The 15004-nt window shown below is 33.5% G+C and overlaps 1 protein-coding gene across 1 annotated transcript in view; it reads left to right on the top strand.

Moving 5' to 3' along the window:
- The window catches only part of LOC131515417 (protein eyes shut homolog), a 779912-nt gene that overhangs the window by 169353 nt on the left and 595555 nt on the right, over positions 1-15004 (top strand). Inside the window, exon 6 of the mRNA XM_058736156.1 lies at positions 3329-3420. Coding sequence (XP_058592139.1) covers positions 3329-3420 — 92 coding nt within the window. The remainder of the gene's footprint in view (positions 1-3328; positions 3421-15004) is intronic.

Genomic DNA, 15004 nt, shown 5'->3' with positions numbered 1-15004 from the left:
ACTAAATTATAAGGCTGACTTTGAGTTGAAAGTGTATGCTCTTTTTTCAGTACTGTTCTATCATAACCCATCAATTCCTATTCCTGTGATAAATACCCAGATTAAGGAGGCCACCCAAGTCATCACTGCAATAAAGTAATTAACTCAACATAGCCTAAAATATTCAATATAACACTGTATTTTTATGTATCATTTCTTTTATGATGATTCAATATGTGAATTTCCATGAAATAGTTATAATTTAAATAAGTCACATTATACCAGTTTGACTTTCTTTAAATGTTCATCTTTCTTAAGTAATACAACACATAATACGTAATTTAGTACAAAGTCTGGTATTAATAAATATCAGCCAGATGTAGGCATTAGTAGTGGTAATATTTTTACTCATTCATGTATTTAAATGTTCACTCATTTGTTAAACATTTATCTATCATCAATCACTTTGTCATTGGTTCTGAGGATTCAGTGGTAAACAAAACACACTTTATTTTCCTCATATTGCTTCCAATTGATTACAGATAATAATAGGAACAAGTGAAACAGGAGTAAGAAAATAGAATTCTGTAACAAATAGAACACAGTAATGAATCATCAGACATCAGTCTTCAAGTTTGCTGATCCCTGCTCTACAGCATTTTCCTCAACTAAGACCAACATTTTCCATTATTCTTATAATAAGCATAAAAATATGGAGACCAAATATAAAAAATAATAAAACACACATAATATTGATCATTGGTCGTGTTCAAAATGTTTCCCCTCAGCACAGTTTTCTGCTGCAAACTCGCATTAACTGAGTGTCTATCTCAGCTAGTTCGTTCCTCTCACCACTGTGGACATCTCCATAGACATTATGAGGAACTAACAGAGACTTGCAGGATTGTGGGTGAAATATTTTATGAAATGATGAATGATGGAGACTCCTTTCACTTTCAGATGGATAAAAATAAATTCACAATAGGTTGAATCAAGACATTGAGGAATTATAAAATCATAATGAGAGAAAAGACTTGTAGAATTTCTTTACTTCAGGTTTTATGACAAAGGATATTTACTCATGTCTGTAATAATAATTACTATCATTTACTGAATTGAAATTATGTATAAGTCTCCATCTTAAGAAACGTATTAAGATCGTCATCTCTGGAGTCAGAGTTTGGAGCCCAGCTCTGCTACTTAGGAGCTTTGAGAACTTTCAAGTCACTTAAGCACTTTGTGCTTAAATTTACTCACTTGTAAAATGAAGGTAATAAAGATTGTTGTGAAGCTCAAGTTAATAAATGAATAAATGTTGGGGAGTAAATGTAATACAATGAGTAAATAAGTAAATGCATATAAACATGTAGAAGGATGTCTGGGACATGAATCAAATGTGAAGGTTAGATATTTTCTCTCTGCATTTTGCAAAAATCATGCAGACAAGCGAGGCTTCTCACAGAGTTCAGTATTACACATGCTCTTAGGACTCCTTTAAGAATGGTAGATAAGGAAGTTTTACTTTGTTGTGTAAATCCAAAATTCATGTTCGTTCTGCTCACATCACTGCTTCCTTGCAATGATTTAAAGGAAATTTCAGTGTTACTCTGTCTTCATGATTTTAAGATTTTCCTTGTTCCACTATGATTTGTGAGACTATGCTCCAATTTCTTCATCTATTTTAAAAGTATAATCATATGGGGAATGCATTTACATTACAATTTTCACAAAAAGACATATTTATGGCTGAACTTTTACAGTGATCATAATTTAAGACCTATTCTAGAAATGCAGAATTGTTAGTCAATCTTTTTAGGAAATCACAAGTTTTAGGAAAGTTTAATAATATGAAACTTAATTTTTATTTTTATTTTTTGAAATAGTTTTTAAAAACACTTTACTGGCTCTTTCTAATAACAAGGAAGTTAAGTACCTACATAATATTCATTGTTGGGACTCAAATACCAGACACCACACTTACTGTCTGTGTTGCAAATCACTGTGCCTCCCTGGCTAGCAGCAAATCACTTCACTTTAGTTTACATCTCTGAATAATGGAGCTAATAAAAGAATAGTTCCTACTTCATAGAGTTTTGTTTTTTATTTTGTATTGTAAGGAAGGAATCAGTTGATACTTATAAAATGTTTTAAAACTCTGTGACACCCAAGTAATCACTCAATAAATAGTAGCTATTATATGTATGTAATTTAATATATAATATATGTCTATATATGTCATATAGATATATGTGTCTATATATGTCACATATATATGACATATATGTGGCATATATATCTGTATATGTCATAAAGGAGCTATTTATAATAAAAAGATTCAAGTAAAAATAATAGAATGATCCATTAAATATTTTATATTCGTTTGACAGCTTTGGAGATAAAAGGGAATTATTAACATTTTATCATTTTATCATTAACATTTAAATATACTATTTAACATATTTCTTAAAGCCAACTTGTAGTAGATAATTTTTTAAGGAATCTTTTGCAATCTTTTGTAATCTATCATAAAATTAAAATATATAGCATAATATTTATCTTTGGACCCAACGTGGGTTTTAGGTATATCAACTTAAATATAGCTAGATGCACAGGAATTATGCAACACCATGCATCTGTGTTTCTTTAACATATATGTAGGTTATTCATTTCTTGTTGATATGATAAGCCCCTTTCTGGGAAGAATAGCTATACTATAACTAATATACATGCAGAAATATGGTGTGAAGAGGGTGAATAGGTCACTGAAGCCTACCTGTGGAATTCTCAGGGAGTCCTGATCAAATGTACCTGTTAGAGACATGATCTGCCCCCTTTTAAAATATAACTTGGCTCAATTAGTAGTAACCCTACAAAGACCCCCCCCCCCCACCTCTAGCCTCAGGAAGCTTAGAATAAATGGTTAACCTCCATAATCTTCAATGTTTCCTTCCTTGTACTTTTAACATCACCCTCTACACTGTATTCACTGATCTTCACGTTGCTCAATTGGTAGTATGTAAGGAAGCTTGCTAATAATACTCACTTTCTGCTAGCAGAAAAAGCTGCCTTTCTCAACCATGTTCCCCAGAATATTGGAACAGAAACTAGAAGTGTCTGTGTGTATGTGTGCATGTACACATAGATGATGCATGTATATGTATATAATACTTATACATTTATTTATTTTAATTCTACAGTTTATTAGTTGTATACCTTGAATTGTCACCACTTAAGTTTCAGATACTTTGTCTCCAAAGCAATATAAAAATCATTGGTAAATTCTAAGTCCAATGCAAATATGTGTCAGTTTTGTTGTGAAAAACTGAAGGAAACTTTTTTTTTCTTATAGTACCACTTTTTCTGTGCTGGTGAAGCAAAATTGAGAAGCATTAACACTACTGTTAAAGTGGATGATGGACAAAAGTATACACTGTTTATCAGGTAATATATATCTATTTTCTTGTAGACTTACCATTATTATAAGTAACAGAGACTGTTCCTCTGGATGTTGTTTTTGCCCTTTAAAGTCGAGGTTATATAGTATCCTGATATCGGAGTTATTCACATGCACTTGAATGTGAATTAATGTTTATCAAGCCATTTTGCCTTTTCTCTATGTCCTTAAAATAGTGCTGAGGAAAGAATGTTAAAGGGGTTATATTATCTATGAAATTATATAAGCAGCTTTACAAAGAAGTCATTAAACCTTTATATGATTTTCAAATTAGAGAAATCATAAAAAGCAAATAAAGTGGCATTTCTTTTGATAAGCAAAGTTAAACATATTCACCGGAAAATTTCGAACATCCAGAAAAACATAAAGAAGAAATTTAAAATGATTCATTATACCATAGTCAAGATAGAATAATGAAAATGTATTGCTCTATTCCCAAAAGCTGTGTTTGAAGGTGACTCTATCCCAAAACTCTCACCAACATTAGGTATAATTTTGCCTATCTGGATAAGTGAAAATGACGTTTTCCCTTAATTATCCTTCCTTGACTTACGGCAAAGCTTTATTTTAAATATAGAATTAATACCTTTGTGTTATGTGTTTTGCGGCCCTCTACTATTGTTTTTTACTTAAATGGTACTTTAAAACACATACCACAGTCCTAATTCAGTATGGAGACTAAAATATGTTATTTGGTTACAACAATAGCTGATTATTAAATAATAATTATCTATTTAAATCCAATAAAAAGGAAAGCAAAAAGGCTAAAACAGGGATGAGGCAAGAAGTTATTTGGAAAGTTTTAAGGGTGTTGTACCCTCTTTCAGCCAGAACTTTCCAAATTCTGTCCTCCAAGAATTTCATATCTTTTAGAAAACTGACCAAAAACCAATCTATTGTCAACTAAATTGAGGAAAGGCTACATGACATATACCACCTTTGACTGCTCAAAATACACAGGAGCTTTTTAAGACCTCTATGATGCATTTAGTAAGGTCTTACTTTCTTTGCTTAACTCAAAATATAAGCACAGAATCCTTTAATATTTTTTTTAGCATTTTAACCTCTTGAATAGTTAACACTGGGGGCAATGCACTTTGGTAAATTCCGTCTTAGCCGAGATAACAATTTTCCTGGGCAGAGACTACCATCATCTGGAAGGAAAGCAGGTATATGAGAATTAGGGCACAGTGAAAATAAGTTATAAAAGACATATTTTAGCCCCTGGACGAAACAAAGACAGACAAGAAGTGATGTGAGAACCATTTCTGGCCTGGGGTATGTTGCAAAAAAGTTAAAAAAATCATTGAGGATACAGTAATCATACTTAAAGTTTATTAGGCACCAATAATGTGTCAGGTGGTATGAATTTATTTATTGTTAAGAACAATTCTAATTATTATGTACATTTTCTGGATGCAAAATGGAGAGATAGATTAAATACAGGAAAAGACATAGTTTTGAAAAAATGGCACAACTCCAAGGCTGCTCTTATTCCAATCCTATGAATAAAATTTAAGGTATAGACCCTATGATCCATGCTGTAGAAACATAAATAATTTGTTCTCTTAACCCTAAAAGAACTGCTGTATATTCAAGATAAGATGAAGATAAGAATTTTAAATAACCTGCCCAATGAAGGATTAATGTAAGAACAAAATTCACACACATGAAACAGCATATAACTGTATGTAATCATAGTGAGCTTGATAAAGCCCATTATATTGGTTTGGTCAGGCTGCCATAACAAGTACCACAGATTGGCTGCTTAAGCAACAGAAATTGATTTTCTCACAGTTTTGGAGGCTGGAAGGCTGAGATCAAGGTGTCAGCAGGTTTGGTTCTTTGGAGGGCTCTCTCCTTGTCTTGTAGATGGCTGTCTTCTCTCTGTCTTCACATCATTTTCCTTGGTGTATATCTGTATCCTAAATTCCTCTTCGTATAAAGACATCAATCATCTCATTTTAATTTCCTACCTCTTTAAAAACCCCATCTTCAAATATAGTCACATTCTGAAGCACTGGGGGTTAGGACTTCAACATATGAATTTTGCAGGGGACATAATTCAGTCCATAACATTCATTTTGCATATTTGAAAACTGAGGCTCAGAGAAGGTAGACATCTTCCTCCAGATCACATTGTTAGACAGTAGGAAGTATTAAAAAAATATTCAGCTGAGTAAATTTGAAGATCTGTTTGGCCTTATTAAATGATTCTTGAGTTGAGCAGCATCCCCTCTAGCAAGTAGAGAGGATTTCTGCTGAGGTAAACAAAATAATTATTTTTTCTTTTAGAGAGATCGAGTGCACCTGTGAGCTGGTGAGAGCGATAGAGAGGGAGAGAGAGAGAATCTTAAGCAGGCTTCACACTCAGCACAGAGCCTGACACGGGTCCCAATCCCATGATCCTGGGATCATGACCCGTGCTGAAATCAAGAGTCGAATACTCAACCTGCTAGTCACCCAGGAGCTCCAAACAAAAGAAAGATTTTTAAAGGCAGAGAGAGGGCATTAAAAAGAGGAATTTATTAACAAGGAATACATTGTTTAGGCAAGGTTACCCTCCAAAGAGGAATAGAAAGGGTCTATCAGTAAATTTCCTAGTATTGATCAAGAATTACATGTTGACTGGTTAAAGGTTATATTCCAGGGGGTTAAAACTGCAGTTAGTTTAGGTAGTAACTCTTTGCTCACTTGGCCTAAGTGACACCATTTTTAGCCTGTGGTTTTCTTTTTAACAGAGGGCAAGATTAGAACCATGACCTTCTGCCTTCTAACCTGATCATTATTTTCTACTATAATATGTCCAGTCAGTGTTTTAAAAGTGACAACATACTGTTTAAAATCTTCTTTAAAAGAAGCATTAAAGGGCACCTGGGTGACTCAGTAGGTTAAGCGCCTGACTTCAGCTCAGGTCGTGATTTCACAGTTCATGAGTTCGAGCCCCACTTGGGCTCTGTGCTGACAGCTCAGAGCCTGGAGCCTGCTTTGGGTTCTGTGTCTCCCTCGCTTTCTGTGCCTGACTCACTCTCTCTCTCTCAAAAATAAAAAAAAAATATTTTAAAAAACTTTAAATAAAAGAAACATTAAATGTAAAACATTTAAAAATCCCAAGAACACATACTTTTCACTCTCCTTGTCACAAGTAACTTTTAAAGGTATTTAACAACTAAAAAATCACTTTCTATGTTCTATGACTTTTTTGCAACTTACCTACAATTTGTTGCTTTTAATTTTTATCAAGAAGTAGTAATCTGTCTGTATTATGGTCTAAGTTCTCTAAATTCAGAAATATCTCTTCACAAGTTTTTGATTTATTTGAAGTAATGGGAAATTTATACAAATATGCTTTTGTCTGCAATTATCACCTATAAAGAACAAGAGTGGGGTTCCATTAATTTTATTTTCCTATACCTTTAAAATATACTTCTAGAGGTAAAAGGGGAAAATTTATCTTTAATTTTAAGTTTAACTCAGTTCAAGAATGCTGTCGCCAATAATTTTTTTTGACCATTAATATACTCTTTAAAGTAAAGATAAATGGTAGTTGCACATTTCACTCCCAGCTCTACACTCTTTTATGTTGTTTCTCTTGAATGACATTACCCTTGAATATGAATATAGGAGAAGCATCTTTCCTCAAATGCTCTTATGGAAATATAAGAAAAAGAATAGCAAGGTTTCACTCAGACCATGATGAAGTACTCTTACAAAGAGTGAAACAAATATCCTCCAAGAAAAAGTAACTGAGCTCATTATTTTTTAGAACAAGGAAAGACAAGATGTTCTGCAGAGCAGCATGGCCCTTTTAAAAAAAGAAGTGTGGATTGCTTAACTTAACAAAAGCAGGAAGGAAAATATGGAATGTTTAAATCAGGTGAAATATACACTGGCATAATAAAGATACTAAGGAGCACATATACTAAAAACTATTTTAGTTTTTAGTGGGAAATTAGCTATAGCTGTTGCTAATCTTTTAATGAAAGAAGGGAAAGTGAAAATGGGACCATGCAGTGATGTTAGGCTAGTGAACAACAGCATATAGTATATCAAGAAGAAAAAGAAATACAAATAGGCGTACATTTGTTACTCCACTCCTGAATACTGTAGATGTATTGAAACATAAGGAGCTGAGATAATCTAAGATAGTGGTGCATATATTTTCAGGCAAACCCAAATCTGAGAGTGTGATGTAGCACTTTATCCATGTCTATTCGTATATTTACCATAATTATATATGTTTTATATTATATTATATTATATAAATATATTTATTTATTACTCACATTACTTGTGTTATAAACATCATTGCATATATTTATTTGCATAAATATTATATATGCATTATTTATTACCTCACATTACTTGTGTTATAAACATCATTGCATATATCACATGATTGCATCTATTATATCATGATATAATTGTATATTAATACATTATAGTATTATAGGATTTGTATTTAATATATATATGTATATATGTATATATTTTATGGGACTTTTCCTTTAAAGCCCTACTTAATATTTACCTTCGTTCTTGGAGAGAGATAGGATTTGGAATTCAAAGATAGAAATAGCCTCTTCTGACCTCCTCAGTTATGGGCCTTAAAAGTTTTTTTTTTTTTTTTTTTAAGTTTATTTATTATTCTTGAGAGATAGAGACAGAGCATGAGCAGGGGAGGGGCAGAGAGAAAGGAGGAGACAGAATCTGAAGTAGGCTCCAGGCTCTGAGCTGTCAGCACAGAGCCAGACGCGGGGCTTGAACTCACGAACTGCGAGATCACGACCTGAGCTGAAGCCGGACGCTTAATCGACTGAGCCACCCAGGCGCCCCAAAAGATTTTTTTTTTACATGCCTATCAATTAAAAATACATCCCTGCCTTAAAAAAAAATCATTCATTTCCTGTCTCAGTCTTACACTCTTAGTCTACATCCTGATTTGTAACTAAATTATATCAACTCTACCAGTTGTGCTGTAGCTACCTCATGGAGAATTTGTTGGTTTGGAACTTTGATTTGCCGTAAGCACCTCCTACACCGAGAGCTGTACAGATCAAATAAAACAACAAATGAGAACATCTTCGGTTACACTTAAGAGAATCATTTACCAGTTACTGTTAGTGGTTAGTCATGTGGATATACAATAAATTATAGTGAGTTTTGAGAAACACCAGAGTGGATATAAGAATAGTAAATGGGACTTAAGAAGATGGACACGTGCCAATGAAACTCACACATTAACAAATATTTTTTCAAATGATATAACAAATATGTTTTTCAACTGGATACAAAGCCTGCACCATACTGACATTGTTTCTATTAGATGATGATAGGAGGATGTTCCTTAGGGAATAGTATCAAAAGAGAAAAGGAATAATGTATAGTTGAGACCAGTTAGGTGGGAAAGAGTGAGGATAAGGTCTGCAGATGCAATGGTAGTCAGATGGTGTAGGTCATCAAATGCTGCAGTAAGAACTGTGAACTACATCATATGCAATAGAGACTGACTGGAGAATTTTTAAGTAAGGGAACAGGTAATGTGATCAAAGAAGTATTCACTTTTCTTAATAGGCTATGCTAAGCTACAGTATACAATAGACTCTAAATTTCTACACCTCTCTAGATCTACTCTACAGTCTCTTCTCTGAAGGTCTTTCAAAATTGACCTGTGTAAATTACATTATGGGCTCTGTAACAAGTTGAATTGTGTTCCTATAGAATTTAGGTGTCCTAACTTCCAGTATCTCAGAATGTGGACCTATTTGGGGATAGAGTCTTTAAAGAGGTAATGAAGTTGAACTAAGGTCATTAGATTGAGCCCTGATCCGATATGACCAGTATCCTTATGAAAAAAGGAAATTAGGACACAGAGAGACACACACAGTTGGAAGACAATGTAAAGTCACAAGGAGAAGGTTGCTATCTACAAGTGAGGGAGAGAGAGCTGGAACAGTCTTCTCTCACAGCCCTCAGAAGGAACCAAGCCTGCTGGCACCTTGATCTTGGACTTCAAGACCGCAAATTTGTGAAACAATACATTCCATTTATTTAAGCCACCTGGTTTGTGCATCTTTGTTGAGGCAGGTCTAGCAAACTAATATAAGCTCCCTTGTCCTCTGGCTTCCTATTAGATAGTCAATGGGGAACACTGACAGGAAATTCGAAAAGCAAGCAATTAATGTCAAGCTATATGTTCCCTTGGCCTTGTGTGGTGTCCCAGGGACCGGCTCATTCTCTCTAGTGAAGGTCTCAGCTCCTGGCCGCTGTCCTTCTCCTCTAGGTTCTGCTCTTTTCTTCTTGGTAGGTACCCTTTAGATACAGAAGTGGTATCAGACTAACTATGTTGTGGTCCTGGAAAACAAAACTATTCCTACATCCTGATCACATCTTTGTAGAGTTCATTTATCCAACTTTATTCAAGTTTTTTAGTTTCAATGTGGCATATGTTTTTGGCTGAAAACATGACTCTCCAGTTAACATGGCAGAAAATGGTTGGATGGTTTAATGGAGAAAGTCCTAGAAGTAGCATGTCTCACTTCTGTTGGCCTTCTGTTGGCTAGAACTTAGTCATGTGAACACACCTAATGGCAAAGGGAACTGCATAAGATTTTCTAGCTTTGCATCTGGGAAGAAATTAATTGAAACAATGTGGAATAGATAAGATGAGCACTATTTCTTTAAGGGAAAGTAAGATAACTCTTTACCTTTTCAGATAAAGACAAAAGTAATCAGAAAACGTCTGTAATTTGAATCACAGTATTTATATTTCTTTTATCTTGGATCTGAGGGAGTTACTGGACTGCTTTTAAGAAGAAAATAGAAATTAATATATTTATATTGTTTATTCAGTAATTATAACTTGCTTGAAATATATACAATATATTATTACAGACTATAATTATTTCATTCCATTGTGTTTTTATAACTGAACGTATCCCAACAGATAATGTCTTACCTAAAGTATGGGTACACAATGCCTATGAATGATAAATTATTTGGTCTTCACACTGTAAAACTTAGACTTGTTGTCTAACTGATAGAAAACATAAAAATGCAGCATATTGTGCATTTAAAACAGAAAGAAATAACATACGTGTGTGTATAAACAGAGACATCATTCATATATATATGAACCAGGACAATTGGAACATTGTTAACACAGTAAGCATCAAAGTTTTGTACTTCTTTTTAAGACATTAATAATAACACCAAGGACTTGACATGTGTCAACCAGGGCAGGATTGCTTTGGCACAGAATGCTGGAAAATCAGTGAGGTGGAAAAGAAAAGAAAGAAACCATTTAACCACTTTTCAAAAGTAAACATTTTTTCCTCTAATGAAATGTGTACATTATTTCATTAATCTTTTCATTAACCACTGTCAGTAGTGTCAAGAAAAACATGCCAATGGAATAATGATTTTATTTAAAGTTGAACAAAATAAACAATGAACAATTGATTTTGATTCTAAAACTATATTTATACAATCAGCGAAATGTTCCTCTAACACAAACCTACTTTTCTTTTTCCCCGATGGCATATATTCGTTCAAAGCAACCTATAGAGAATAGGAGTGAAATTGGATCACTTTGGAAAAGAGAATTTTAAAGTGTAATCTACAAAGCCCAGTTAATCCAATTTGGAATTAAGCATTTTTAAAGTTACAGGTTGTTAACTCCATTTATACAAATACTCCAATAAGTTCTGTACCGACTACCTTTTAGAAATTATTTTAAAACACAAGTTAAAATAATAATACTCTTAAAAGTAGGGCATTTTCCATCATTTTATTTGAACATCTAAAAATGCATTACCTATTACAAAATTACTGAAATTAATCTCAGAAAATATTACTGCTGTTATACATTCAGAGGAACACACAGCTAGTTCCAGTTGTACTTAATGTATATATTAAACACCAGAGTTTTTGTTTTTCCCTTAAACAAGGCATTGGTCATTACAGAAGTCAAAGCTGAAATTAGGCCAATGACGTTCAGCCTGCGGTCACGTGAACCTTCAGAGTTTGGGGGATATTTTAGGTAGGATCATCAGCAGAAGTTTGCAGAAAGTACCGTAAACAGCATTTAGCAGCTACGCGCATGTGCGTTTATAGGAAAGTACTACATCTAGGTATTTTACCACACATCCAGGGTATAAAAATTCTAAGCACACAAAAAACAGAAGCCTGAGCCATTCTCTTTTTAGATAAAAATATATATACTTTTTTAACCAAGATAATATCATAGGCTAGAAATAAACGAGATCATAAAGTAGAGTTGGCTTCATTCTTCCAAACGCACGCTCTTAGGAAGTAAGAAGTAATGGCTGGAATCATGACCATTCAGTGGCAGCTTCTGAGCCATCCAAATGTATGTCCTACAGAGGTCCAACTACTTATGGAAATAAAGGCTAGCACAGCATAAATGAAGATTTTAATGGGTAGCTGTTGATTACCCATGTTCTTGAATTTGATCTGAAATCTGCCTTATTTTAGATGCTGATTTGTGCTCTCCCCTAATAAGAGAGAGACTCTGATATAAATGCCTTCGAGTTAAAAATTCCTCATATTTGAATCTTTATGCTGCTTAATATATAGCTTGACTCACATCCTGTTTGGCTTCTTCATTTTCCTCTTTGCCAAAAGGTGAACTCTGTGTCTGATACTATTATAAACATACTGAAAACAAATTGAAAGTGGATAATTCTTTTTTTTTTTTTACATTTTTTAAAAATGTAAATCCGAGTTAGTTAACATATAGTTTGATAATGATATCAGGAGTAGAATTTAGTAATTCATCACTTACATATATATATAACATGTAGTGCTCATCCCAACAAGTATCCTCCTTAGTGCCCATCCCCCATCGCACCCCGCCCCATCAACCCTCAGTTTGTTCTCTGTATTTAAGAGTCTCTTATGGTTTGTCTCCCTCTCTGTTTTTATCTTATTTTTGCTTCCCTTCCCTATGTTCATCTGCTTTGTTTCTTAAATTTAAAATTTGAGTGAAATTATATGGTATTTGTCTTTCTCTGACAGACTTATTTTGCTTAGCATAATGTGCTCTAGTTACATCCACATTGTTGCAAATGGGAAGATTTCATTCTTTTTTGATCTCTGAGTAATATTATTATTTGTGTGTGTGTGTGTGTGTGTGTGTGTGTGTGTGTGTGTACATCTTTTTTATCCATCTTTTTCATCCATCATTTGTAGGTGGATATTTGGGCTCTTTCCATAATTTGGCTATTGTTGATAGTGCTGCTGTAAACATTAGAGTGCGGGTGCCCCTTCAAGTCATCATTTTTATATCCTTTGGATAAATACCTAGTAGTGCAAATGCTGGGTCATAGGGTAATTCTATTTTTAATTTTTTGAGGAACCTCCATACTGTTTCTGGAGTGGCTACGCCAGTTTGCATTCCCACCAACAGTGCAAAAGGATTTCTCTGAAAGTGGATAATTCTTAATTTTAGTATTACATATGAGAAAGCAGAGACTAAAGAAAAGTCTTGGTAAAATAGATAAAACAAGATTATACCAGTCACTGCAAGAGAAACTTGCAATATTAAACAGTGTTTGAATGGTAAATTTTAATACTCATGAACTTGAAGGAGTATGATTCATTTTGGTGTATTTTGGAATGCTAAATATATAGTACTCTAAGTTTAAATCTTTGTAACATTTTTTCTTTCTTTCTTTCTTTCTTTCTTTCTTTCTTTCTTTCTTTCTTTCTTTCTTTCTTTCTTTCTTTCGAAGTAGACCACTACAACAGTGTAATTAACTTATCAAATAAAAATGTCAGGAAAGTCACATGTTAGGAATCAGTTGTATGATGGGTTGTGAGAAATATTTAAAATATCATTATTTTCTTTCTGAAAATTAACACTAAATTCAACTCTCACAAATGTTTTTGGATTCCTTTCATAAGTTGAAAATGATTTATTAAGAATTATTTCTAAGGTTCCTTCTATTAGTGGAAAGTGATTTTGTATAAAAGGATTCCAAAGCATAACTAATGCATTGTTTAATGTTGATTCTCATTGTATGTTCAATGGAATGAATTCAGAATCAAATTCCAAGTCTGTATTTGCTTTTTATGTTGTGTATTCCTAGTTTTAAAATATGTAACATCTTTCTGTTGACCTCAAACTTTCTCCAAAAAGATAGCTAAGTATCTTTTCTAGTATGGTCTTTTTTATAACCAGAAGATATTAAAAGATAGCAAACTTCAAGTTAAAGTGATAGAGCAGTAGCAAAATTAAGTTTCAAAGCATTCTAACTGGGAAATGTGGCATACCTCCAAAAGGGTCTTCATAGGTGGTATGTATATCATTTAGATTGTACACATGAAATTCTCTAAAGTTGTCAGTTTCTGCAGCTTTGGCTTTCTGTCTGTATGACCTTGAAGGTTGCTTTAATTGTTAAAGCCTCATTGATCACCATATGCCATTAGAAATGAATACGTTATGGACGCATCCATAGATTCAATAGTAGAAAAGTTCTAGAAACCATTTAAATGTTAATTCCTTGATAATCCTCTTCCACATGTTTATTTCTATGGGAACAAATCACTAAAGATTAATTATCATGCTTCTGTAAAGAAATATGATGCTAATTCATTTTCTCAAATTTAAGTTAAAAAGTTTGTTTTTTTAGAAAAAGGTTAAACTTTTGCAAGATTGTAACAGAATAATTGAAACATTGCAAATGTAGTATGAAATGATTTCTTATATAATTGATCAAATTAGAACAAATTAATGATAGCAGCTCTGATTGTCAAAAACAAAATAAATAAATCCTAGAAAGGTGAGAGTTAAGCGTAGCTGGAGACTTCCGTTTGTTAACTATGGATAGCCATGGCATGATAATGATAAGTTGCTTATAGGGGAAGTAGAGAAAGTTTATGAGAGAATGTCCCAAGTCAGAAGGGAAGAGTTCAAGAGGAATAGTATATCCCTCTTGCTACTTAGAGGACTTGACCCACTTCCATCCAAAGGCAGATGCTCTACTTGTACCCTTCTCTCCTACCTTTCTTTCTTAGATTATTCATCTCTCTCTTTTCTGTACCATTTCCCCCAGGCTTTAGGTCTTGTATTAGTTTCATTCTGCTCCTCTTCAGAGCCAAACATCTTTAAGTTTTTCTGTACATGGGATTTCAGTTTTGCTACCTGACATTTACCCTTCAATCCAATCCAGTCTGGTTTCCATGATCCACAACCAACACAGTTTTTATTAATATCATGTGGAATTAGGGAGTTTTATCTTCTCTTGTAAGCCTCATGCATATGTTAAACTTAACATGTCTAAAACAAAATTTCTGGTCTCCTACTACTACCAACAACACCTCATTTATCTATGCCCCTCTCCTACACACCTCTTCCCATAGTCTCTCCTAATTCAGGTGTTAACTGTTATCTACCTATACTGAGAGTTATCGTTGACCACTCCCATTTCTTTATCCTTTACCTTCAAGCTCTAGCAGAAAGTCCTTTCTAAAATTTCATCTTCCATCTGCTGTTTCTCTCTGTCTCCTCTGAAACTATCCTGGTCCAAGTCTTGATAATATTTTTTA

The sequence above is a fragment of the Neofelis nebulosa genome, chromosome 6 (assembly GCF_028018385.1).
Source record: "Neofelis nebulosa isolate mNeoNeb1 chromosome 6, mNeoNeb1.pri, whole genome shotgun sequence".
NCBI lineage: Eukaryota > Metazoa > Chordata > Mammalia > Carnivora > Felidae > Neofelis > Neofelis nebulosa.
Note: the sequence above shows the minus strand (reverse complement) of the source record. Positions and strands in the feature narration are given on the sequence as shown.